Here is a 27,997-nt window from a genome sequence, read left to right on the forward strand (position 1 = left end):
GCTCTCAGCTCTCGCATACAAAGCGGTTTTCTTGGGCGGCATCTTGAAATTATAGATATAAATATACGTACTATAACCCCAAAACACGAAAACAAACTGCCCAGAACCCACTCGATCGAGTGCCTAAACCTACTCGATCGAGTAGCGGCTACTCGATCGAGTGCCCAACATACTCGATCGAGTGCCCCGACTTTAGACCCAAAACAGACCTTTTGATCTATAACATACTCGACTGAGTAGCACAGCCACTCGATCGAGTGACCCCCTACTCGATCGAGTGCCCTATATACTCGATCGAGTACCCAAAAACACGATTCTGGTTATAAAAACGTCAAAATACCCACTCGATCGAGTCAGACCCACTCGATCGAGTACCTCCCCTACTCGATCGAGTACCCCCTACTCGATCGAGTCATGCTGACTCGTATATACTACCCGCTTGTTATCTCTCATAACCCAACGTACTATGCAACTTTATAAACTCAACATTATCATATGACTAAGCATGCAATTCTACACAATTCCTCATACAATCAACAAAACAAACTATTTCATGTTATCAAATGCCACATAATAAACAACAATCATGCTTCTTTATTCAAATCAACATATATACACACCCCACCAAATTTTCAATCACCATATCAATCTTCTACTCCCAACATCCATTAATTCACAACATATATCGTTACATTCACATACAAGCTAACAACCACCACATACGACCTTGACATATACCCCCCCATGTGACCGGTTCAAAATTATAGGGCGAGTTCGCGACTTTAGGAGGTCTCCCAAGCCTTTGCATTAGCTCCTACAACCTTTACCTCGGGTTCATTTTAATTGACTCCTTATATTCATTAGATTCATTGGTTACAGTTTTCAGGATCGTCGCTCTGATACCATTTTGTAACACCCCCATACTCCAAGTGCCTTACCAAGAACACTCAGGTATAAAGATGTTACCATCTCGGTTCCCCGAGGCAATGATAATCATAAGACAATAACGAAACAGTGTTTAAATAGTATAAAGTTAAGTGAAAGATTACAATCCGAAAACCAAACTGATAAAATATGAATACATGTTCTCCAAAAACCAAAAGTCTAACAACTAAACATAATGTCTGACAACAGCGGAAGACTCTTCTAACTGCAAGTGATGACTCATCCCAGGTAGCCCAAAAGCACCATATCAAACCTGCTCAACAAATGCTGACCACCCCCGAATAGATCACCACAGTTTTTAAAACAATAAACGGGGTCAGTACTAATCACACAATTTATATAATTCAACAACACAACACACAACACAGATCAATCGTCACAGATATACTCCGAACTCCATCACCAACTCCACAATACTGATTACACACTAAAGTGTGTAGCCTTGCCAGAGTGCCCATCGCAACAAGTCACTCCTCACCGCCAGTGGGGGACCGCAGCCGTTCCCACCTTAGCCCCGCTCATCTCCGTTGAGCGATAAACCCAAATCCATTAATGTGCACATCCCTTCTGTGGCGGGTTCCACAGAAGGCGAATAATGGGCGTGAAGCCACTCCCGCAAGTGATTCCACTCAGTCAAGGACGTACCCCGAAGAACACAGACAGATAAAAACAATCACAGCTACTATCAACAATCAAAACCAACAACCGTCACAATACTCGTATGATAATATTCAACAATCACAAATCACAACCAACACATTATGGGACTAATACTGAGTAGGAAAACCCTACCTGGAATGCAATATAGTCAGACGATCTCAACAGCTGTTATCAAAAAGCCTCCTCTACGAATCCTCCTCCTAACATAACATCACATATATCACAAACCACACAAAACTAACACAAATCCCCCAATTCCCAAAATTAGGGTTTAACGAAACTTAATTAAATACAAAAAATTCGGTACGTGGATCTTACCCTCGACGCAAGGATCACAAAGATGTAAAGAAAGACGAATTCCGACCTTACAAGCTCCGGGATTTGTCAATAATGCGATGCGTGCGAAGAACGTAGGTTGAAATCTCTTTTGAAAGTAATTAGGTTTGTAAAAGTGTATTATGAAAGTGACGAAAGTTTTTATATATTAAATCGCATTATTAACAAAGCCCGACAAATCATCCCCCCGTAAACCGGCTACTCGATCGAGTAACTGACGTACTCGATCGAGTGCCGCCTACTCGATCGAGTACCAAGCCTACTCGATCGAGTACCCAACAGTCGAGAAACTATTTTAAATCGCAAAACACCCTTACTCGACGTGAGTAAGGCCCACTCGATAGAGTACCCAGAGACTCATAAAACCGTAGTATTACGACGCTCTCATATCGCTCGAAAAAACTCTCTTTTATATATATATATATATATATATATATATATATATATATATATATATATATATATATATATATATATATATATATATATATATATATATATATATATATATATATATATATATATATATATATATATATATATATATATATATATATATATATATATATATATATATATATATAGAGGAAGGATCAACTAAGGTCCTCTATATATTTGAGTCCATAAGTCCTATTGTGAGCCATTGGATGGAGGGAGATGGATGGCCAAGATCAACCTCCAAAAGTGTGTTTATGTACTAATATCACTCATTCTCTCCTCCTTCACTAATCCTTCTAATTAATCACTAATTCACTATAACTTCTTTTCCTCTCATCCACTTCTCTCATATATCACACAACTCATCTTCTCTCTAAAACCCCAAAAAATAAAAACCCAAAAAATCCAAATAAATAAAAAACCCAAAACCCAAATAAATAAATAAAACCCAAAAAATCCAATTAAATCAAAAAACCCAAAAAATCCAATTAAATCAAAAAACCCAAATAAATCATTCATTCTTCTCTTCCTCATTCACCACCACCCACCACTATCCCACCCGACACCAACTCACCGCCCACCACCGCCGCCAACTTTTTTTTTTTTTTTTTTTTTTTTTTTTTTTTTTTTTTTTTTTTTTTTTTTTCGTTTGGTCTTTATTTTCATGTTTTGAGTTGTTTTTTCCATTCATTTTTTGTTGTTGTCTTTTATTTTCTTTTATTTTGTTACTTCTCCTTTTTTATTCATTTTCTCAAATCTCTTCTTGTTATACTTTTTTTTAAGATTTCGGGTTTTAAATCTTGTTATTTGGTTTATTTTAGATTTCGGGTTTGGTTGGGTTGTTGGCTTTTTGGTTTTATTATTGTTATTTGGTTTTTTGGTTTTGTTATTATGAGTTTTTTTGGTTTTTGTTATTATTTTTTTTTTCATATTTTTCATATTTATTGTTTGATTTTTTAACTATTTACGACTAAAGTTATACATTTTATGACCAAAGTTATACAAAAATGCACCAAAGTTATACAAAAAATTGGACTAAAGTTATACAAAAATGAACCAGAGTTATACAAAAATGAACCAAAGTTATACAAAAATGAACCAAAGTTATACAAGAATGGACCAAAGTTATACAAATATGGACTAAAGTTATACAAATATGGACTAAAGTTATACAAAAAAAGACGGAAGTTATACAAAAATAGACCAAAGTTATACAAAAAAAGACTGAAGTTATACAAAAATGGACCAAAGTTATACAAAAATGGATTAAAGTTATACAAATATGGACCAAAGTTATACAAAAATGAACCAGAGTTATACAAAAATGCACCAGAGTTATACAAAAAATGCACCAAAGTTATACAAAAAATGGAATAAAGTTATACAAAAATGCACCAGAGTTATACAAAAATGCACCAGAGTTATACAAAAATGGATCAAAGTTATACAAAAAATGGACTAAAGTTATACAAAAATGGACTTTGGTGCATGTTTGTATAACTCTGGTGCATTTTTGTACAACTTTGGTGCATGTTTGTATAACTCAGTGCATTTTTGTATAACTTTAGTCCAATTTTTGTAGAACTTTAGTCCAATTTTTTGTATAACTTTAGTCCATTTTTTGTATAACTTTGGTGCATTTTTGTATAACTCTGGTCTATTTTTGTATAACTTTGGTTCATTTTTGTATAACTTTGGTTCATTTTTGTATAACTTTAGTCCAATTTTTGTATAACTTTAGTCCAATTTTTTTTATAACTTTAGTCCATTTTTTGTATAACTTTGGTTCATTTTTGTATAACTTTGGTTCATTTTTGTATAACTTTAGTCCAATTTTTGTATAACTTTAGTCCAATTTTTTTTATAACTTTAGTCCATTTTTTGTATAACTTTAGTCCAATTTTTTTTATAACTTTAGTCCATTTTTTGTATAACTTTGGTGCATTTTTGTATAACTCTGGTCTATTTTTGTATAACTTCAGTCCAAAATTGTATAACTTTAGTCCAAATTTGTGTAATTTTAGTCCAAAATTGTATAACTTTATTCCATAAGAGTATAACTTCAGTCATAAAATGTATAACTTTAGTCATAAAATGTATTAACTTTAGTCGTAAATAGTATAAAAACCAAACAATAAAAAAAATAAAATCAAAACATACGTATAACTCTAGTCATATAATGTATAACTCTAGTCACAGTTTGTATAACTCTAGTCAATTTTTTGTATAACTTTAGTCCAATTTTTGTATAACTTTAGTCTTTTTTTGTATAACTTTGGTCATAAAATGTATAACTTTGGTCATAAAATGTATAACTTTAGTCATTAAATGTATAACTTTAGTCATAAAATGTATAACTTTAGTCGTAAATAGTAAAAAAATCAAACAATAAATATGAAAAATCTGAAAAAAAAAAATAATAACAAAAACCAAAAAAACTCATAATAACAAAAACAAAAAACCAAATAACAATAATAAAACCAAAAAACCAACAACCCAACCCAACCCGAAATCTGAAATAAACCAAATAACAATAAAAAAAAACCAAATTTAAATATCGTGTGTATAACTCTAATGCACGCAGTGTATAACTTTAATAGACAAGATGTATAACTTTAATCCAAAAAATCAAATAACAATAACAACCAAATAAAAAAATAACAACCAAATAAAACCAAATATGTAACACTAACAAAAAAAATACCAACAATAATAAATAACATTAAAATACCAAATCAGAAAAAAAATAAAAAAAATAGATCTAAAAAAAACACCACACAAAATTAATACCAAATAACAATAAAAAAAACCAAAAAAAAGTAAAGCAACAAATTTTACACAAACCAACAAAAAAAAGACGACTAAAACGAAACGACACAAAACAAAAACCATAAAAACACACAATGACACAAATCAACAAATTTGAAGAGATTTGAAAAAATTAAAAAAAATCAAAACCAGATCTGGAATCCTGGGTGACGGAAAACAAAAGGAGAAGAGGGGTGATGGCGCGGTTAGGTCGGTGGTGTCGGGTTGGAGAGGAGAGAGGCAGTCGTGTGGTGGGCGTGCGGTGGTTTCGGTGTGGGGTGGGGACGTGGGTCGTGAATGGTGGTGGGGGCAGTGAGGCATGAAGGAGGGAGGAGGTGGCGGCGGATCTGTGAAGAAAAAAGAAAAAAAAAATGAATGTAGGAGAAGAAGACGACGGCGGCAGTGAGGCATGAAGGAGGGAGGAGGTGGCGGCGGTCTGTGAAGGAGGGAGGTGGGAAGGGAGGTCGGATGGTGGGCTGGGAAGAAGGGAGGGAGGCCAGGTGGTGGTGGGTCGGGAAGAAGGGAGGGAGGGTGGTGGTGTCGGCTGGTGAGGGTGATGGAGGTGGTTTTTTTGGTTCTTTTTTTTGTTTTGTGTTAGTTTGGGTTTTTTTTGTATGAGCTTGGTTTTTTTTTTTAGAGAGGGTGGGAAGAAAATGAGAGAGAAAGAGTGAATGTGAGAAATGAGAGAGGATGAGTGAATGAGGAAGTGAGTTGGGAGATTAGAATGATGGTAGAGTTGTACAAAATTAGGTAGAGTTATACACAATTAGGGAAGGAGATTAGGGAGGGAGAATTGTGACCCTTGAATGAGATGTAATCTCATCCCTCCATCCCTTCCATCCAAAGGCCCTTATAAGGACTTAGGGACTTATATGATAAGAGGACCTTAGAAGAACCCTTCTCTCTCTCTCTCTCTCTCTCTCTCTCTCTATATATATATATATATATATATATATATATATATATATATATATATATATATATATATAGATTTTGTTTATCTTTAAAATATATCGATTTATTTATGTAGTTATGTAGTTTTTAAAAATTGGACTCTCTATAATCGCTCGAAAAAAGCTTCCTTAAGGGCTTGCCTGGAATCCATGGAATAATTCGGGGGTAAAATTTAATTGGGTGATAATTCCGGGGAAGTTAATTACTTGGGTAATGAGTTCATTGATGATAGGTTTTGGCATAAGGGTAATAATTACTTAGAGTATGTTTTACTTCCTTAATCATTACCCGGGGGGAGAGTGGGTAATGTATTTCCATGAGGGTAATAGATTCAGGAGGTGAATAATTACTCTCATGCCAAACATGAAAAATACACCTTAATTATTACTCCCATATTCATTCCCCTACTTTTACCCTCAATCCAAGCAAGACCTTAATAATATAGATAGATATATAAGATGTAAGTATGTTAACCAAATATTTCAACTCAGAGAAAGATGGTTCGTAAATGACTCATTGATTAACTTTGTTAATATCAGAGTTTTTGTTTTTTCTTTTTGCACAACTCCAAAAACTGCCGTGTTAAATGTTTTATGTATGACGATCATCTACAATGAGAAACTCTTAGCTAATATATTCAGGTTACTATTACTCCCTTTGTACCGGTTATTTGTTGCCCTTTTTCATTTTGAGGTGTCTTAGTCCTTTGTTGCCATTTCTATTTTAAGAATGAATTTGATGAGTAATTTGATTCTTCACACTCAATTCATTTCACTTGTCATTTAGTAATTGGTCATCTCCCCTTTTCTTAGTCTTCCAAAATCAAAAGGACAACAAATGGCCGGGACAGGGAGAGTAATTTATATCAATAACGACTAAATTCACATACCTAACATAACATGAGACGTTCCGCGAATTTCACGGGTAACAAAAGGAGTTAGAGATTATACCCTAAAGCTCATGTTAGTTCAAAAATTTACATCAATTAATATAATTACATCTAGCTATATGAAAGAATGATTTAACCCTAATCCTCTCTAATTAAGAGTATATCTTTGTACGTACATGATCAAAACAAATAAAAGAATGAAAGAATTCCCATAATTACATCTAAGATCGTCTAATTAATATATGTACCCTACTCTTGCTTCAAAAAAGTTTGCTTGCAAATTCATCAACAAACCCTCCATTTCTTCTAGATTTATCAGCCAAATCTCTTAATTCTGATAAACTCCTTCCCAATTTCAAAGCCATTTTCATCTCAAACAATTCTCCATTTTCTCTTTTTCCAAAATCCCTTTCTTCTAAACTTGTCTCAATTGTTTCATCCAAAAGATTAAAAAACCCTCCACAATTCCTATACATCTCAAATACCATCCCTACTTGCCCTCCATGCTCTATTGTGTTCACAACACCCGCCATCGACCCGGCTACGGCCGCCACCACCCCGCCCCACACGGCCCCATGCCCGGCAAAACCTGCCCCAACGGCCGCAATCCCGGTAAGCACCGGGCCCGCGACCGCCAACATTTTATTTAATTTCAATGCCTTGGTACCTAGCCTGACATAATCTTCAATGTCCTTTTTCTCAATCACTTCAACAATGTCTCTCATTTCTTCCTCCAATTCTTTATTCCAACCATTACTCCCAAACGACGTCATTTTATTCAATGACGACGGTTTCCTTGTGGGCCACCATCTAGCTGGCTTGTACGTCTCCGGGAATTTATCAAGCATCGCTCCCAATAGGGGAAGCGGGTACGCTCTATCCAAGGCCAATACTTGCTCCATAAACCCGTCAACGTCTAAACGGGTCGGGTTCCCTACAGTCATTGTGGTCTCGACTCGTGTTTTAAGCTGCTTAAACAACCTAACCGAATTTCTCTGCTCTTGGGCTAATTGAGAAGGTTGAATCTTGTTCATAATTAAAAGCAATCCTGTTGCAGCTGTGAATAACACTACGGAAGATACCTTCAACGCCAAGTTATCTTTTCCCATGGTCGAAACACCCGCCATTGTTGCCGCACTTAACGTGATCATGTTAATAGAGTTTAACAACAATGAATTCCAATTGTCACGTTGCTCTTTCACGTTGTTATGCATCTCAATTCTATCAGAAATCGCCTCTAAAATCGCGTAAAGCTTGATTTTTACGTCGTCTTTTTTATCGGTCGTCATATTTTTTGGACTAGACGTAATTGTCTTTACTCCGTTTATGTCCTGCATGACTAGGTTTTTGGTAAGATCAATATTTGGTAGCTTTGGCACTACAATCATGGGTTTCTTTAGATAAGTTGTGGGTCGATTTATGCTCGAAATTTGAAGATTTCGGGTCGAAAAGAGATGGTTTGTAGATAATGAGAGGTTTGTGCAAGCTTGTAATGAAACCATGACTATATTTTGGACGGAAATAATATGAATGTAATTATGAAATCTTTCTTTTTCTTTGTTTCTGTTTTTAGTGTTTTCGGTGTGTTTTTGGTGTTTGATTGTTGTGAGAAAGTTTGGTTTTTGAGAAGTTGGTTTTGTGGATTATGAATTTATGAGCTAGAAAGACGGAGGAATGGTGTATATATAGTATGGGGTAGAAAAGAAGAAAAATGGGTCAACATTGAAATTTTATGAATTTTTTTAGGTTTTGACTAGGCCTTGGGTTAGACTTGTTCATTCCTTGTGTACTTAGTACATCATAAGGTCCACCACAATTCAATTATTCATGGCTATACTATGAGGATTAACTTGGTCTTTTCCATGTTCAATATATGGTGTAGTAAAATTTTTAGTTCTTTGATTTGTTTGTTACGAAGTATAATATAGAGGCTATAAGACAAATAATACTTTTCTTAATTAATATTGTACGGGTCACTTGTTGTCCTATTTCATTTTTGCTATCTCGGTCAATTGTTCCCCTTTCTATTTTAGAATTGCATTAATTTGATGAATAATTTGATGATTCACACTCAATTTGGTCCACTTATCATCTTATAATTGACCATTCCCTTTTATTAGTGTTTGTGTCAAAATTAAAGGATAACAATTGACCAGAACAGAGGGAGTATTAATAACAAATAGATTTTAGATTAATACACTAGTAATTTTTCTTACAACTATCTCTATTGGAAAGATAATTTTGTTGGCCGGCCGTTGGGTTGTCAAGCAATAAATGTACTATTTCATACTTGTGCTTTTCTGATGCAATGACCCATTTATTTTCCTCTTATTTGTCTTTGTAGGAACTAGGAACATAAGCATGGAGGACGTTCTCCTATTCCCACTCTTATCCCCCTTATTGTAAAATGCTTGTTTGTATTTCTAATTTAGTACTCTAAAAAAGTGGGTTTTATTACTTTATACATAACAACAAATAAATCATGTAATTCGTTAATTATATTCAAATAAGACGGATTGAGATGTTAGATTGCCTTTAACATGAAAATAGTCTTATAAAAAACTTAAGATTCAAACAAAATTCACAACAAAAAATTAATCTAAATAAAATTTATGGCCTTAATTTTTCTTAAAATTCTCGCAATTACCATTAATGAGTAATGATACATTAACAATACTTCGATCAATACTCTATTTTATTCTTTTGTACGTGAACAATTCAAAGATATTTCTAAATGTTTTTTTTTTAGTACATATACATTCTTGCAATCATACAATGATGTAGATCTACATCTTATAGTGTATGTTATTGAAATAATTAAGGCCTTGTTTGGTTTATTTAGGAATTAAATTAACACCGAAAAATACAATTCATGTGAATTATTTTTCTATATACAAATTCACGTGAATTCGGAAAACATGTTTGGTTGCGGATGTAGGAGTTGAATTCCATAGAAGTTTTAAACTACCTATGGGAGCCGGGGAGCAGGTAATCCAACTCCCTCATTATGTAGGCATTCAAAACTCCTAGGAATATTGAATGCCTACATTTTGCCAAAAATATGGCAACCAAACACTCTTCCTCGTTTATATTCATGGGACTTTAATTTTTCCATGAATTGAGGTAACATATTCATTCTAAGATTTGGGCAATACCCGTAAAGAGAGAGAGTGAATTACCCCCAAATTAAAAACCCCCAAATCAAAACCCTAACCTAATCCACCACATTCAGCCACCACCCGACACCCTCGCTCCTCTGCCGACCGGCTGTCCGCCGGAGATGAGGCGGTGTCTTTGCTCATCTCCGGCGGATCGATTTCCCCTGCCATCGTTTTTTCCTCTTCCCGTTTGCGGTTCACCTTGGAGTGCGAAGTGCGGTACATCGTCGTCTCATCTCGTCTGTCGCTAATGTGGGTAAGCGAGGTCTTTATGTAACAGTGGCTAAATCAGCGTGACACTAGCATGTTCTTCGCGAGAGCCGATACTGGCGCTATTTAAATCATTTGATTGATTTTTGAAGAAATTTTAATAAAAAGCAGTATGTCGCCTTTGGAATGCAACAAATTTTAGTTTTGCAGGTTTAATTGGAATTTACGTGGGGTTTATAGAAGAAGTATGGTGTGATTGTGTGAGGTGATTAGCCAGTCTTTATCTTTGGAGTTTTTGGTTTGGGTGTCACTCACTGGCTTTGTTCCTCCACAATGTTTGTTAGCGGTCAACCCATTGGTCGGAATTTCTTTTCATTTATATGGTTCGGACTCCATCTGTGTTGGACTCCCGTCCCTCCGTACCCTTGTCCTGTCACCGAAAACCATATTTGCAACCTAGGGGTGATCCCCCCATTCCCCCCACCCCTGGTTTGGCCTGTTTATTGTGTTCTTGTGTCTCTTGAGTTTTGTCTTTGTCGTCCCTTTGTCCGGCCTTTTGCTTATATGGCGGTGGTCCTGGGAGGTGTCGTTTGGTGAAATTGGGTGTCTTTTACGGGGTTCATGTTCAGTGCTCCTCTCCTTGCTTTTTGCCTTTTTATGGTAAGGGTCTGTGTTATTTCGACTATTGGGGTGGCTGTGGTCATGAGGTTTATTACTTAATGTTCCTGCGTTTGTTGCGGGTTTTTAATTGGTTCTCTCTAGTGTTGGCTGGATGTGTTGGGCATGTTTGTGTTTGATTTGGTAAGGGTTTGTAGTGGCCTTTTCGCCCGGTTTTCAATTGGTTTTCTATGAGACTTTTGGATGGCTACTGTTTTCTTCTGACTGCCTCTGGTGAGCCTTTATGGGTTGGTTTCGTGGTGGGGGAATCGTTGGGCTGTGTTGTTATGAGCTTGGTGTGGAGTTGGTTGGTATTGCTGTGGTGGTTGTTCTCTTCATGAAAGGACTTTGTTGGAATGTTAGGGGATTTAATAATCCTCTTGCCTCTACAATCGCTAAGACTAGGGCGCTTCTTTCGAGTACTTATTTTGATTTTATTTTCTTAGCTGAGACAAAATGTAAAGTAGCTTTAGTTGATCCTATGTTTCGTTCTTTTGGGTTTTCTCGGAGTTTTGGTGTCGATGCTGATGAAACCAAAGGAGGTCTCTGGTTTGGTTATAGACATGATGCCAATTTTGAATGTCTTCTAGCATGTCAAAACTTCATTATTATCAAAGTCACACAATGTAGCGGTCGTTTTTGGTACTTATGTCTTATCTATGGCGAACCAGTCACCCATAAACGTGAAGCTGTTTGGAATGATCTTAGTGAATGGATTCGATCTTTTGACAACCCTTTCCTCCTTATAGGGGACTTTAACCAAGTTGATTATCAAGAAGATAAATGGGGAGGCAGTAAGGGTCGGATTCCGGGGGTTGCTCTTTTTAATAAATGGAAAGCTGAGCATCTTCTGATGGATATTCCATATAAGGGGTCAAGATTTACTTGGTGTAATAAGAGAGAAGATCATAGTGTAGTGTTGGAACGACTTGATAAGGGTTATGGATCGTGGGATTGGAATGATATTTTTCCGAATTCTGGTATTACTCATCTTCCTATTCAAGTTTCAGATCATGCGCCTATTATCTTTGAAACAGATTTAATTACTTGTAATGGTAGAAGACCTTATCGTATGGAGGCTTGGAACCTGGATTATGAGGAATGTATTCGCTTGGTACATAACGAATGGACTGAGCCAGTCTCAGGCTCTGCCACCGTCAGAATGATACGTAAGTTATCAAGAGCTAGAAATTGTATGCGTCTTTGGTCTATTTCCAAGAGGAAAGAATGGAACAAGAAATGGAGTGATTTTGATGACAATTTGGTTGAAGGGCTCCACGAAATTGAGACGAAGGGAGTAACTTGAACTTTCACCGCTGCGTATGCTAGTCAAGTGGAGTATGCTAAAGTCTCGGCTAAATATTGGAAACAGAGGGCTAAGATGAAATGGAACACCGAGGGGGATACATGCTCCAAGTACTACTTTAATTGGGTTAAGGGTAGGGCAGGTAGGAATTACATTGCTGGGATTAAAATGGATAATGGGGAGTGGAATTTTGACAGTGAGGGTATTAAGGGATTATTTGTCCAATTCTACTCTAGACTATTTCAGGAAGGAGTGAATCAGATCACTTTTGATGAGTACCGCCCTACTGTGCGAAATTTGTTCAATATTAATAAGGAGTTCCTTTCTTCTGATGACAGAGATGCACTTTGCATTCGTTTTACCCCTAAGGAGGTTCGTACGGCTGTGTTTCAACTTGGTCCGTTAAAATCCCCGGGACCTGATGGTATTCCTGCTATCTTCTTCCATAAGTGTTGGCATTTTATTAAGCATGATGTTGTTGGGACTGTCTTGGCTATCCTCAATGGTAATAGCTCACCCGAATTTCTAAATAAGACTTTCTTAGTTCTTATCCCGAAATCTAGTGCCCCTGAAACAGTTGATAATTTTCGACCAATTAGCTTATGCAATGTTATAATGAAAGTCATTACTAGATGTATCACTAACCGGTTGAAAAAGTACATGGGAAAACTTGTGGGTGACTTTCAAAATGCTTTTGTTCCTGGGAGAAATATTGGTGATAATATTTTAATTACAAATGAAATATTACACAAAATTTCTTCATCTAGAAGTGATAGGATGGGTAAGATGGCCTTTAAAGCTGACATGAGTAAAGCCTATGATCGGTTGGACTGGAACTTTATCAGAGGCACGCTTCTCTTGATGGGATTCCCTCCTAATTTCATTCAGCTGATTATGAAGTGTATCACGACGGTGTCTTATGAAATTCTGGTAAATGGAGTTCCTTCAAGACGAATCCACCCGAGTTGCGGCCTTCGTCAGGGCGATCCTCTTTCCCCTTATATTTTTGTTATGTGCACGGAAATTCTCTCGTTAAACATTCTACCTATGGAGAAGGAGGGGATTATACGAGGAATAAAGATCAGCAGAAATAGTATCCCTATCTCCCATATGCTTTTTGCGGATGATTCTATGTTTTTTATTGAAGGTAATTCTAAGAGTTGCGAAAGCCTTGACAAAGTTATTAAGGATTATTGTCATGCCTCCGGCCAGGTTATTAATGATAATAAGTCCTCTATGATGTTAAGTTCGAGCTCTAGTCTGTCCTTTGCTCGAAAATGCTTGAAAACTTTTAACATACCGTGTGGCACTAATTTGGGATCTTACTTGGGTATTCCTACGGACGTGGGGCTCTCAGGTGGGAATAAAAGTAAAAGGGAAATTTTTGAGTTTATCATTGATAAGGTTAGGAAGCGATTATCTTCATGGAATTGCATTCTTCTATCGCCGGCAGGTAGACTGACTTTGATTTCTTCTATCTTGTCCTCCCTCTCGGTTTACTTTCTATCGGTATTCAAAATACCGGTAAGTGTGACAAAAAGATTAGATGCTATTTTGTCACATTTTTGGTGGGCGGGTCATAAGAAATCTCCCTCTATTAGCTGGTGTAGTAGGCTTTTCCTAAGTCAACCCAAAAGGAATGGTGGTCTGGGTATCAGACGTATGAAGGAGTTCAATCAAGCACTTCTAGCAAAGATTGGATGGAGAATGATCACTCACCCAGATTCTATTCTCTGTAAGTCTATTGGTGCTAAATATGGCCTAAAGTGGCGTGATGGTGATCTGCTTTTTAACGATGGCAAGAGTAATTCTTCATGGGGATGGAAAGGTATTGTTTGGGGCCTTCAACTCATCAAACCTCATATAGCCTGGAACTTCTCCCCATTTTCTGACCTTGGTGTTTGGAATACTAAATGGGTTCATGGAACGGTGCCGAGACCACGATGTGCTGAGCTTCTTACTGATTCACCCAACTTGTGTAATTTGAGAATCAAAGATCTTATTTGTAACAGCAACAGTTGGGACCATAGACTTGTGTCTATGTCTTTTGATAAAACTTCCATTAAGGACATTCTTGCTATCCTAATTCGATGCTCTGAAGGCAGCGACATCTTCTATTGGTCTGCCTCGTCATCTGGGAATTACTCAGTTAAGATTGGCTATCACATTGCTCTTCAAAATTACTGGAACACTTCAGCTTCTTCGAAGGACCGATCAAGAGTTCCTGCTGCATGTATGAGTGTCTTTCAAAAAATACTTTGGAACCTGCCAGGGCCGAAAAGCTGGATCATTCTCTTATGGAAACTTCTCACGGAATCGTTGCCCACTGGGGAAGGATTCCTAAGGAGGGGCTTTGATGGTCCTTTTACTTGCGTGCTTTGTGATTCACAAGAAACGGAATCATCGGAACACTGTTCGGACTGTTCATTTGCTAACAGAGTTTGGGCTGGAAGTCTCCTGGGGATTAGGGCACAATCAGGGGATAATTTGAGTCTCCGGTCTTGGGTTTGCAATTGGCTCGCTGTTCTTTTTAAGGCTGATAATAAGCATGAGGCTTGTCTCTCCTTTTTGTGTACCTTTTGGACTATTTGGGTGGTAAGGTGAAGAAAGATTTTTGATAGTACCGAGTGCTCCCCTATTGGTGTTATCTTTCTTTACCAAGACTCTCTTAACTTAGCTATTTCTGCTGAAGATGGAAAATCGGGGTCCATAGCTTTCCAAACACCGATGGAGGAGGACTTGACTAACCTTAGGAATGGAGTACCCTTTCCTCTGATTCAGAGTTCTGTGAGTTGCTCTCGGTCTCATATTTATGTGGATGCGGCATGGTCTAAGGAGTTTGCTGCTGGGTTTGGCGGATGCATCCTTTTTGATAATGATATTGTTGCTGAATTCTGTATCAAAGGAATGGCGGAGAATGCTGAACAAGCGGAAGCTTTGGCAATTAGGGAAGCCTTAAAGTGGGCGCTCTCGCGCAACATCCTCCATATTAACATTTTCTCTGATTGTCTACAGGTTCTTGCCCAAGTCCTACAGTTCTCTCAACTCAAACATTGGACAAGGAACACTATTGACGATATAACCGATCTAGCGGCAAACTTTCATTGTATTACTTTTGCTTATGTTCCTAAAATTTGTAATAAAGCCGCTCATAGGATTGCTAAGCGTGCTATTAATATGTAGGTCTCGTTAACCCGATTGTCAAAAAAAAAAAAAAAAAAAAATTCCATGAATTAAATAGGCAATCAAACAAGGCCTAAGTAAGGTTTGAATATGATTTCAGCCGTCATTTAAGTCCTTTTGTCTAAATCAAGATGAGAGTCATTCTTTTAATAAATATTTGTTTAATCCTACAATTTGATCATGAGAATTGAGCTAATCTTGAATTTAATGACTGACTTATCTATAAGGCTCTAGGCAACATGGCAATATATATATATATATATATATATATATATATATATATATATATATAGAGAGAGAGAGAGAGAGAGAGAGAGAGAGAGAGAGAGAGAGAGTGTGTGTGTAGATCCGGTGAGAACGGTCATTCGGTGAGAACGATCTAATTAATTAATAAACATTACCAAAAATAAATCACCCAATTAGGGGACGTAGCCATGTTTCTTTAAGGAGGGTAGGAGATGATCGCATAAGGTTTTGATACGGTTTTTGGCCAAATTTGGGAAAGTTTAGTGTTTGTTTTGAGTTATAGTAAGTTGTGTTTAAGTTTTGTCTTAAGTTATAGTTGTGTCGTTGTGTTATAGTTGAGTATAGTGAATTTTTTTTTCAGTATGGATTTGAATTTTGGGGACGAATTTCATTCTTATGGAGGAAAGACTGTAATACCTCAGATATTTGAGGTATTGGGTACTCTACCGAGTAAGCGTTCTGGACAGTGTTCTGCTTCATAGTTACTCGATCGAGTAGGGGCAACTCGATCGAGTAGTGGGTACTCGATTGAGTAAGTCGGGTTTTACAATTTTTCGGCTGGGTTTGATAGATAGTAATGCGTGAAGAGTTATATAAAGTGATTTCGACAATTTCTTTTTTACTTTTTACTTTATTCCCTAAACTTTTACAAAAAGAAAAACAACGACGTTCTTCCTTTTCACTCTTTGCTATCAAATCAAGGGCTGGGGTTGTCGGATTCCTGAGTTTGTTACATCTTTGTGATCGTCATCTTGTGGGTACGATCTTTGTATTACTTTTATGTCAAATAGTTAAACTTGATTAAACCCTAATTGGGTGATTAGGGGGGTTTTGGGATTGTTCATGTGATAGATTGTGATTATGTGATTATTGATTATAGGAGGTGATTTCGTAGAAGAAGGTTTTTGATCCGCAGCTTTTGGTTGATTGTTGGTGATTCAGTCTGAGGTAGGGTTTCCCTACTCAGTTGACTGTGTAAATAATTTAAGATGGCATGTTTGTTGATTGGCATGATTATTGTTATCATTAATTGGAATTGGCATGTTTACATTAGTAATGTGGATTGGTTGTTGTTTGTCCGTGGTTCGCGAGGTGCGCCCTCGGCTGAGTGGAGTCACTTGCGGGAGTGACTTCACGCCCTTGATTCGCCCCTTGTGGTTTCAGTCATAAGGAGGATGTGCACATTAATGGACATGGGTTATTCGCTCTATGGTTTTGAGGGAGGCTTAGGTGGTACGACTGCGGTCCCCACTGGCGGTGTGGAATATCTGTTGCGATGGATATTTTGGCAGGGCTACACACTTTAGTGTGTAGTCAGATTAGAAGTGATCATGGGTCGGGCCAGTGCGGGCTTGGGCCGAGCTTTTCTAACAAAAAAGGCCCACTTGTGTGGATCGGGCTGGGTCGGGCCAAATGCGTGGGCTTATTTAACAAGCCTGAACCCGACCCTTATGGGCTAATTCGGGCTTTTGGGCCTAAATGGGCTTTTCGGACCCTAAAATTTACGACTTACCCTAGAAAATAATTAGCATAATACCTTCAATTACTACTTTAAAAACCTACGTAGTTTATATATAAAATTGTACAAAATATGATGAAATGCTTATGAATTGCTCTCCAAAATAAAATAAAGACAAATACCGCCACTTTAGAATGCTTAATCATGCATTCATGATATCATTTATGTTATATGCACATTGATTTATAAATCTATAAAAATATATTTGAGTTTTTAAAAAGGTTGTTCATAACTTTAACACTATTTTAATAGATTTTATGAGTAAAATTATTCATTTATTAATAAATATGGGCCTGACCGGGCCAAAATTTGGCCCAAATCCGACCCAAAAATATGTTGGGCCTTTTTGGGTCAGCCCATGGGCTTTTTGGGCCAAAACAAAAGGCCCACGCCCTTCTAAAAACGGGTCGGGTTGGATAGGGCCAATGGGCATGGGCCATTTGATCAGCTCTAAGTCAGATGATTGGTGATGAGACGGAGTTGGAGGAATGTGATTGTGTAATTGACTGTTGTTATTGGCTTATCTTGTTTATACAGTAACTGACCCCGTTTAAATGTTTTGAAAACTGTGGTGATCCATTCGGGGATGGTGAGCAGCTGATTAGCAGGTATATCTTGGATACGCGCGGGATCTCGCTGGGGATGGAGTCACGACGAGTCCGAGTCTTAGTGTTCCGTTGTGTTTTGTTAAAACAGTTTTACTTTAGTTGGTTTGCAGTTTTGAGACAGTGTGCTTTTACATTTAAGTTTCGGTTTTGTTGTACTCACATTAAACTTTTACTTAAAGGACGTTTCTTTATTGTTTACTTTGATTACTATACCTCGGGTAACCGAGATTGTAACACCCCAAATTCATCCGTCATTTTTTTTCTTTAATTTTCTGTCTAATGATTAATAATTAACGGACAAATCGGGAGGGCTACGAGCACGAGGTAAATCGTGCCAGTGATTACAGTCCAAAGGTAAATTTACACTGGAGGTAAAATATAACTAAAATTAACCAAAATAATTTAAGACGATAATTACATATTTTCGTACTTGGAAACTCCAAATTACAAAATTAAACCGAAAAGTCCATTTGAAATCTATCCTCCGGAAGCGTAAAATATAACAAAAGTCTAGCACAAATTCTTATTTCAGACCGCCATATCTGTCTGAAATTGTCAGACGGATACCATTTCCTCTCACAAAAAACCCATTTAGGGTGGGAGTGGGAAAGCACATGGGGTGTCTCACCACCCATGTGCTTATCACTTGTGAGAGGTCTTATTACGGTCTGAAATAAGGCGGTCTGAAGCAAGACGGACTGAAAGTCTAGTGACATGATCACCATTTCAGCAAACTAGTAGTCGTAGAAACGTCACTCCCCATTCCCGAACATCCAAGCCATTATCCAAGCAAAAGACTCATTCACCTGTTTAACTAAATTTACCAAACACTGCTCCCCAATACGGCGGAAAATACCATATGGTTCATAACAGACCCACCACATTTTTAAAGAGTTGGGTGGACACACAAAACCGAAAATATCAACCAACCATGGTTGAGTAAGGAAAACCAAGTTTCGTTACAATACTTAGTATATATATATATATATATATATATATATATATATATATATATATATATATATATATAGTATTTAAATAAAAATGTAAGGAACAATTAAGCTTTAAACCACTTAGCTCTTGTAAATTATTTTTAAAAAATGTGTACCATTAATCCTTTATCACAATATACGGGTAGAGGACTATAGAAGGTTCAGTCAACCAAGTTTCGAACCAAGGATGACCTCTCCAACTATGTAATTACATGGCCAAAAGTCCCGAGCGTGCACGCCCCTTAAAGAGCTTACCTCAAAGAGGAGGATCAGAAGGCGGGGTTTCGATCAACTAACTCCCACTGAACACCTGTATAGGAGTTCCTGTCCGTGGAAACAATCTACCCCTCTACCTCATGAAATCCATAAAAGAAGTAAAATTTGATTTCCAAACTTAAAGCATTTCACATATCTATCCGCTCATAAAATAGAAATAAGCGATAATTTTTCAAAACAATACTCACCATTAGTTTTACCAACCACTTTTTAAATCAAAAGACAACTCCATTAGTAAATATCTCACTTCAAACCATTTCAACATCCTTCTTTGTAAAATATTATATCAATACATAAATAAGGAAAATAATCTCCCAAGTACTTTGTTATAGTTTTATAAAATGACAAGCATTTTCCTTACCTTATTGGAAAAAGGGCACTTCACGAAAATGACCGCAACAACTCCTAGAACTCCTCGGCTACAAACTCGGAGTCTACACAATATATATATACACATATATATATATATATATATATATATATATATATATATATATATATATACACATTCCATATCAATATACATAAGCTAAATAATCCAACCTATATGCAAATTCACGGCTTCTAAACCGTTTATAAATCCAACCTCCCTTTTTACCATAAGGTTTGTATACATTCTTTAAGAAATAAATTAACCAAAAACTTAGCTTTAAGATCCATGTTTATGTCATACTCATATCAAGCTTACCTACCATCAATTTTTTATAAATTTTCCTACTAAACAGCAAAGCATGAATAGATAAATCAAAGACTAATGCACACACTTTCAGCACAATTCAATTTCTGTCCAGCTCTTACTAAAGCAGCTCCCCAGACCAAACAGTATATTGAAAAATTTCCAAACTTTTTGTACACGTTCTACAGTTCATTAACTAAAATTTCATCTCTAATAATCATCCCCCAATTCTGCACCGATTATTAACTAAAAATTCATCAAAGTTACAGCAATTTCAATACCACCAAAATTCAATCAACCATGTTCTTAGTTCATACAATAAATCCCAATTTCGACCTAATCAATCCCTAAACAAAATTAACAATCATAAACAAGTAAGTATAAGACTAATTCATATTTGTTATACCTTATCTAACATTATTAACAAAATCGTCACAAAAGCCCTTTGATTGAATTGTTCATACAAATCATAACAACAATCAAAAATCAATGAAATTTTCATGCTTTTAGTGACAAATACTACTCTAACTAACTAGAATTAACATGTATAAGTAATAGATTATGATTAACTTACCCAATTAAAGAAGATTTAAGAGCAAAAGTGACAACAAAAGATCAATTAGGCTGATTTCCTCTTCTTTTCTAATTTTTCTCCTAATTTCTTAGGGTTTGATCAATGAGAGTTTAGGTGATTTCTTTTTTCTTTTTTTTTTTCTTTTTTTTTTTCTTTTTTCTTTTTTTTTTGCTTCAATAGTCAGTAAACTCTGAGCCTGGGACACTTTGTGTCGACTTATTCAATTTTCTTAATTAATTTTTCTTTTTTTTTAAAATTTATTCTTACGGTTTCAATTAATACAATACGGGTTGCTTTTTCGATCCAAGTTAATAACTTACTTTCGTCACTTTTATTAATAAGTCAGTTTCATGTAATACAAAAATTATCTCATTTATTATTTATAACCGTAACTTAGACCATTAAACTAACCATTAATTTACGGTTTCTTTTATTAATCATTATCAAATTATACCGGGTGTTATAGAGATGGTAGCATCTTCATGTGTTAGGGTGGTCTTGGTAAAGCACCTTAGTGTATGGGGGTGTTACATTATCTCTCAATTCCTTTTGTATTGGTAATTTATATATCTCTTGTATTTATTGTTCTAGTTCTTGTTTATTGATGTTACTTAGTTTATTTTCATGCAAGGTTGAATATTTAGTTTACTTGTTATCAAAGTTACCATCTTTAGGCTAAATTTACATTTAATTTTGGTTAAATTAGTCTTATATAACCTATTAATGACTTATTGCATGTTTACTTGTAAAAATCTTAACTCCTCAAATATTGTTGCATATTAAAGTTTCAATCTTTACAACTTGTTTATGCTTTATCACCACGACTAGAAAAATCGTCGTGGTCGGGTTCAGATCTTCAATTTGGGCGTCGGTCGCGTTCTGGTCGGGTCAGTTTTGCTTGGTCTAGTATTAAGTTAGGTAGCACGGTCACGTCTCATAAACAGCGTACTCATGTCTGACACTGTGCCGATCACCGACACTCATGGGACAATGCCCCAAAGCGTGTCAGAAACCATAAAGCTATGTCTAACTTTGTTCATTTATTTGGGCATGTGTCCATGATATTTGAACACATTTTGGATACACCTCATAGAATCACGTTGAATTTAAGTGAATGGTATGTGTTGTTTAATGGTGGAGGTTGGTTAGTAAATAAGTTGAATTAGAGCAAAATGGATGGATGATTTTCTTTAAATGAGAAATGAGATGTCAAAAGACATTGATTAGAAGATGAGCTTGGGTGTAAAACGAGAATGAGTCTATGAATATAAAATATGTGTTGTAAATTTAAATCCAACCTGCTAAACATCGTCGACATTTTACTAATTATCGTCAACACTATAAAAATTGTAACATTACCAAATAAATTTACAATATTAGTTAATAGAAAATTAGTAGCACTAGAGTTAAAATGCCAATATCTGATGTCAAATAACAAAATCAAAGGAAACGGCTTGTAGAATAACCTACCAAAATAATCATTTAAAAAAAATTACATAAAAACATCGAGGATAACAAATATTATAAGCCCTCTAATAGATACCTTAAACACAACTAAACATGCAACACAAACATTTAAAAGAATTTTGAAAAATGGTCGGAGGAAAAATGGCTTGGGACAATAAGAAGAGATCAAATATGGGAAATTGTGAAACTTTTTATATACCAAAAAAATTTACAACTATGTTTGTGACCCGTGAAATTCACGGGTTTATCTGTTTTAGTTTTGATATGTTTATCGTATTGTTAATATTTGTTCGAGCAATTAGTTGTTGATCCATTTAAAAATATACAGTCTTGAAATACATAGAATTCTATAAAATATAATTAAAAGGCTACCCTAAAATGAAAAATAAATGCCACCTAGACAAAGCCACGTAAGATCCAAAAAGTCACCCAGATTAAAATTTAATGTGACGTGGCATATTTAAATGTGATGTTGCATATTTTTAATGTGACATGGATTATCAATTTATTATTACATGACATTAATTTAAAATATTTATCTATAAATTAATTTAATTCACTTATATCTATAATATTAAATGATATTATCATTATTCTTAAATTAATTTTGTATATTAAATATGTTGTTTTCCAAAATTTATATAACCCTTACCAATTTCATAATTTATAATTAATATTGACATTATTATTGAAATTTTTGTAATAAAACATGTTAATAAATTTCAAATTTATAATTAAAATTGAATTTTTTGTAATAAAACATGTTAAGGAATTAATTAAACCTCTTCATATTACTAAACACTCACCATTATTAACATCTATACAATATACAATAATATAAAAAGAGTTACTTGAGCATTTTCTTAATCACACGTGGCACAAGGAAAAAGGCACACAAAGTAGACTTCTGGATGATTAGTAAAATTAATGTGAGACTTATTGAATGAAGAAGACTAATCGCCTCTTTATTCCCATTAGTTACTCCACCTCATATTGATTCACACACTAAATAGACACTTAAGAGAAAAGAGAAAAGAAATTAATAGGCTAGGGAACTCCAATAGATTTTAAGCGTTTCTTATTGCAAGGCAACTGAAGGATCAACGTTATTATTAAGTGCCCTCAAATACTACTATTAATTCAATAGAGGGAGGGAGATTATAAATTGAAAAAAGAGGTGTAGCCGATGAGCCCCAAAATGTAGCAGTATAGACCTCTTATTGTATTTTTGTTTTCCGCTAAATAGCTCGTATTGTTACTTTGTGTTTCAGTATTGCTTTGTTTTGGGTTCAAACCTTGTACCTTCTTTTAATTATATTTGTGACGATATATTTTGTACTTGTATTTGTTAATGTGATTAAGTTGGAGTTGTAAATTCAGGTTGTACAGGAACTATATTTGATTTAATTAGTTTATAACTTTATAAGTGAGCTCCGGTTACTCGGTTAGGCTACGCTTTTTTCATTGCGCGGGATTTAAACTAGTAATTTATCAATCCATTAATTGATAAATCCTGTCACATGCAGTCGACTAGGGCGATGCTTAATAAGCTGGTAAAATCCATTCAATCATCAATCTAGCTAATATTTTTGCAAGTTCATATAGTGAGGACACTGGGGAGAATACATAACTCGAATACATAATACTCCCTCCTATTCATTTTAACCTTCCCCCTTTCCTTTTTCATCTATTCATATAACTTTCCCCCTTTCCTTATTTAGTAAAGTTTTATACTTATTTTAATCACCTTACCCCACAACAATACCCCACAATACTCATACTTTATCTTATTTTAATCACCTTACCCCACAACAATACTTATTTTAATCATCTTACCCCACAATAATACCTTTCCTCTCTCCAATTACCTTACACCACCACAATACTTTACAATAAAATAATCCTACCCTTAATTTGCGTGTCATTTTGAAAGGGGAAGGTTAAAATGAATAGGAGGGAGTACTAAGCCAATGATAATGACTAAATAATAGGAATATTTATAATAGTTGGGTTTCAACCATCACCTTAAGGTTTTGGTTGAGTTGGTTCATCTATCATGGTATCAGAGCCAGTGTGACCGAAGGTCACGGGTTCAAATTCTGACGACCTCAAAACTCCTCAAAAACTCGAAGTGGAAACCCAGCACACGGTACGGAGGAGACGGTACACAACTAACCACTCTTCAAGCCCAACGGGCATTTGAGTGAGGGAGCGTAATAGGAATATTTATAATAGTTAGGCTTTAACTATAACATTCCGTTTCGATGGTTGATCTTGTTTTGTAGATTGTCTTGGTATTGAGTTGCTAGTGAGTGTTATGGAAGTGAGATAAGGTTGGCAACATTATTTTGTGGTTATTCGATAATATTATGGAGTCTATATCGAGAGAATATGTTATCTAGTAAGCGTGGTTGGCGGAGTTAGTGTTAGGTGTTCATGTTTTATAGGTTGGGTAGGAACTTCGGGGACGAAGTTCTTTTTAAGGAGGAAAGACTGTAATACTACGGATTTTTATAAGCTAAGTACTCGACCGAGTAGAGCCTACTCGGCCGAGTAGTGTCAAGAGTGTAGTCTGTTTGGGTTCTGTCGAGGAATACTCGGCCGAGTATACACTTTACTCGACCGAGTATCCGGTTTGGCGAGTAATATTTCAGCGGTTGATGCGGGAGTGTTTAGGGTTATTTAATATTGAAAGTCAGTTTCTAAACGTCATTTACAACCCTAAACATTTTACGATTACTCTAATCACTCCCTTATCCTCCACTGTGTGGGCAATTGTCGTAGTCCTTGCGTTCAATCTTTCATTCTTTCGCCGGTAAGTCTTTATCCCTATGTTGTTGATGATTAATTCTAGGGTTTGTCTATATTCTTTGAATTAGGGGAAATGGGGTTTTGCAGTTAGTAACTAGAATTATATGATTGTTGTTGTAGGTGACGATGTGGTAATTGTTATGCATTTGTATGGTTGATTGCAGCGTAAGCGGATTGCGAAAAAGGTAAGGTTTCCCTACTCAGTTACTGTTAATTGATTTAAGAATGTGCTTGTGTTGTAATTGTTGTTATCTGCTGATCATCGGAGTAGGGGTGTTATGGTGACGGTGGTGTTGTGGTTGTGTTGTGACGGTTGTGGTGTTGAGACAGCTGTGATGCTGTGGTGTTTGTGATTGTGGTGGAGTCACTTGCGGGAGTGGCTTCACACCCTAGTTCGCCCTCCGTGGAACCCGTCACGGGAGGGGATGTGCACATTAAGGGACAGGGATTGTTAGTCGCTCGTTGATGAGCTGGACTTGGTGGGGATGGGCTGCGGTCACCCACTGGCGGAGTGGATTACCTGTTGCGATGGGTAATCTGGTAGGGCTACACACTTCGGTGTGTAGTCGGTTACTATGGAGGATGATCGGTCGGTTACATTGTTTGTTTGTCTTACATTGATTGAATGGTACTGACCCTGTTGTTGTTGTTTTGTAAAACCTGCGGTGATCCATTCGGGGATGGTGAGCAGACTTGACAGGTATTGCATTTGGTGAGCTTGGGCAGTCATGGGGAAGTCGTCATCACCAGTTGTAGTATCACAGTCACGAGTCTTAGCTATGATTTTGTAGTTGTCCTAAGTTGTATTCACTTTATTGGTTTTGGTTTGTGTTCCGGGTGTGATTACGGAGCAGATTTGTTACCACGTAAGCTTGTAGAATGATGACTTTGCTTGACTCTTCCTTTCGGCCTCTCTGAAACAATGAACAAACTGAGGACTCGGCTTGGCACCGAGCGAACTCACTCCGACGCTCAAGTCAGTAAACTTAAAAGGGATTAAGTTATGTGTTACTTGGCACAAAATATATTGTAGAGAGATAAGGGAGTTTATACCAGATTAGTGTGTTTAACTGATTATTTTCGGATCCTTACCTCAATGAGGGTTGAGGAGTATTTATAGACTTTCACCTTTTGTCACGTAGTGGCCAAGTGGCTAACAGGTGGAAAGACCGTTCTACCCTCGGCCGATGGACCCATGGCAGGCCGGTCGAGGGGTCTTGGATATGAGTACGCGGATATGTCTCTCGGCTGGCTGATTGACCAGCCGAGACCCAAGTGACAGGCCGACAAGCTGAGTCGGCTAGGCTGTCTGATACGTTGACTTGCTGTGGATATATTTGACCTTGCTCAATATGTTGACTCGGTCAGCTGGTGCAGAATATGCCCCATCAATTTGCCCCCAGCGTAGTCTATGCCGTGGTATGGACCTTCGATGAGTGTTGAGCGTATTCTGCGCAAGTTGAATTTTCTTCCCCGGCTTCTTCTTCCTCAGCTTGGTTCTGCTTAGGACGTATCATATCATATCCCCCCTCCACATGGATGTGTAATGGACATCAGATCTGGAAAAGAAAATGGCCCTGGCTGAGACCGGGGTTGAGAGTGCCGGAGCTTTTGAATGTCCCCGGCCGGTGCTGCCAAGCTTGGTTTGAACAGCGGGCCGTTTGGCAAGTAGATACCAAGGAGCGTGTTGAAGAAGATACGTCGATTGGCATTCTGTCAAGGAGCGTGCTGAAGAAGTTTTGTAACTGTTTGACGATTGACATTCCATGGTTGCATGCTTGACACGTGGCTCGGCGTTGATTGGTTGACGTTTCATGGGCTTTGCCCTGATTGGTCCGTTTCATGGGCTTTGCTCTATAAATAGAGCAGTTACCCTCCGATTTTGGCCACCAAAATTCATTTTCTGAAAAAAAAATTTCTTCTTTCTAGCTTTCTTCGACGAAACTTCTCTCTAGTCTTCAAAGAGTTACTCGGCGTAACACTTTTCCAAGGTAAACAAACAAAATTTTCAACTTTTATTTGTCAAGTTTTTGTTGTCATTATGTCTTCTGCTGATGCTGGACCCAGTACTTCTGCGCCGGGGGGCTCCCCGCCGCGTCCTGATGAGGAGGAGGCGCTGGCCGTCACCCCGATAGGGTTTGGGGGGCCCAGGTCTCCTTCTCCTGAAGTTGATCCAAAGTTTTTGGAGTGTTTTGAGGATGATGATGATGATGATGATGAAGGGACCCATTCTGAGGGTACTGATGATGAGGCGACCCATTCGGCCGTAGAGAGGCCGCTTGTTTTGCATCACGGTGATGCCTGCTCGAGCAGTCCTAATCGTGCCTGGACAAATAAGTTCGCTAACTGCTCCGGTTCTGAGCTTTTTGAACACCATTACTCCTTTGGCAGGGAGTATAAAATTATTATTCCTGAGGAAGGTCAGGCGGTCTGTTGCCCTCCCAAGGGCTGTATCGGCGTATACATCAAACACCTGGAGTATGGGCTCCGGTTTCCTCTGAATGAGTACGTTATGGCCATAATTAAAGCCATGAATGTCGCCGTGGCCCAACTGCATCCGTTGGCCATCAGGACGATTATTGGTTTTGTATGGTTGTGTCTTTTCAAAGGGGAGGCCCCAACGGTGAACCTCTTCCGCCGGCTCCATCATCTTAAACAGACCACCCAAGCCGGCTCGGTGGTGGTTAAAGATCTGACCGAGCGGGTTATATCACCGTCTCTAAGCTTACTTCTTGCAAGGACTGGAAGGGGCGGTGGGTATACGTTGAGGTTCCGGAGGATTATCCACTGCCCCGGTCCTTTCACCACCGTGTCAAATTGCGGTGTGAGAATCGGGGGGAGCGTGAGAAATATTTCTCCCGGAGTAAGCTTAAGATGGACGCCATCAGGGTCCATCTTAATGAGGACGAAAAACGGGCAATGAAGCTGTTTGAGGCTGAGAAGGATGGGACGCCGAAGGGATGGATGCCCCCGACGCAGATCATTCTTCAGGATGAGCTACTCTGCCGCGTCGGCCTCATACCGGCCCTCGAACAGGGTGAGTGGGGTCGGTGTGAGGCCCATTTTTGCTTTTTATGCTTCTGTTTTTGAACCTTGATTTATTTCTTTTGCTTAACTCCTGCTTCGTTTCTTTTGCAGACCGTTTTGGCCCGGATCTGTCTGCGGATACCCTCAAGAGGTTGGGACTCGGCGAGGACAGGAAAATTGTTAAGCTGCATCCTAAGGCTGAGGCACGTGACCGCAGACCGTCCCCAAACGACCTTATGGATCAGCAGTTGAAGGCC

The 27,997-nt window shown here is 37.2% G+C and overlaps 1 protein-coding gene and 1 long non-coding RNA gene across 2 annotated transcripts; one reads left to right on the forward strand and one right to left on the reverse strand.

The window, feature by feature from the left end:
- Positions 1–7,290: 7,290 nt before the first annotated feature.
- Positions 7,291–8,532, reverse strand: LOC141638144 (putative F-box protein At4g22030). Its single transcript, XM_074447562.1, has one exon. It carries the CDS (start codon positions 8,530–8,532, stop codon positions 7,291–7,293), a length of 1,242 nt encoding a protein of 413 aa, XP_074303663.1.
- Positions 8,533–10,084: 1,552 nt separating this feature from the next.
- LOC141629091 (uncharacterized) lies at positions 10,085–18,090 on the forward strand. The gene is made up of 3 exons (XR_012537225.1): positions 10,085–10,663; positions 16,671–16,738; positions 17,907–18,090. It is a non-coding gene; the product is annotated as an uncharacterized LOC141629091 (long non-coding RNA).
- The last annotated feature ends 9,907 nt before the right edge of the window (positions 18,091–27,997 follow it).

The sequence above is a fragment of the Silene latifolia genome, chromosome 2, assembly GCF_048544455.1.
Source record: "Silene latifolia isolate original U9 population chromosome 2, ASM4854445v1, whole genome shotgun sequence".
In the NCBI taxonomy this organism is placed as follows: domain Eukaryota; kingdom Viridiplantae; phylum Streptophyta; class Magnoliopsida; order Caryophyllales; family Caryophyllaceae; genus Silene; species Silene latifolia.

Coding starts and splice junctions, on each gene's coding strand:
- LOC141638144 (XM_074447562.1), bottom strand. CDS start 8,532: ATGGTTTCATTACAAGCTTGCACAAACCTCTCATTATCTACAAACCAT.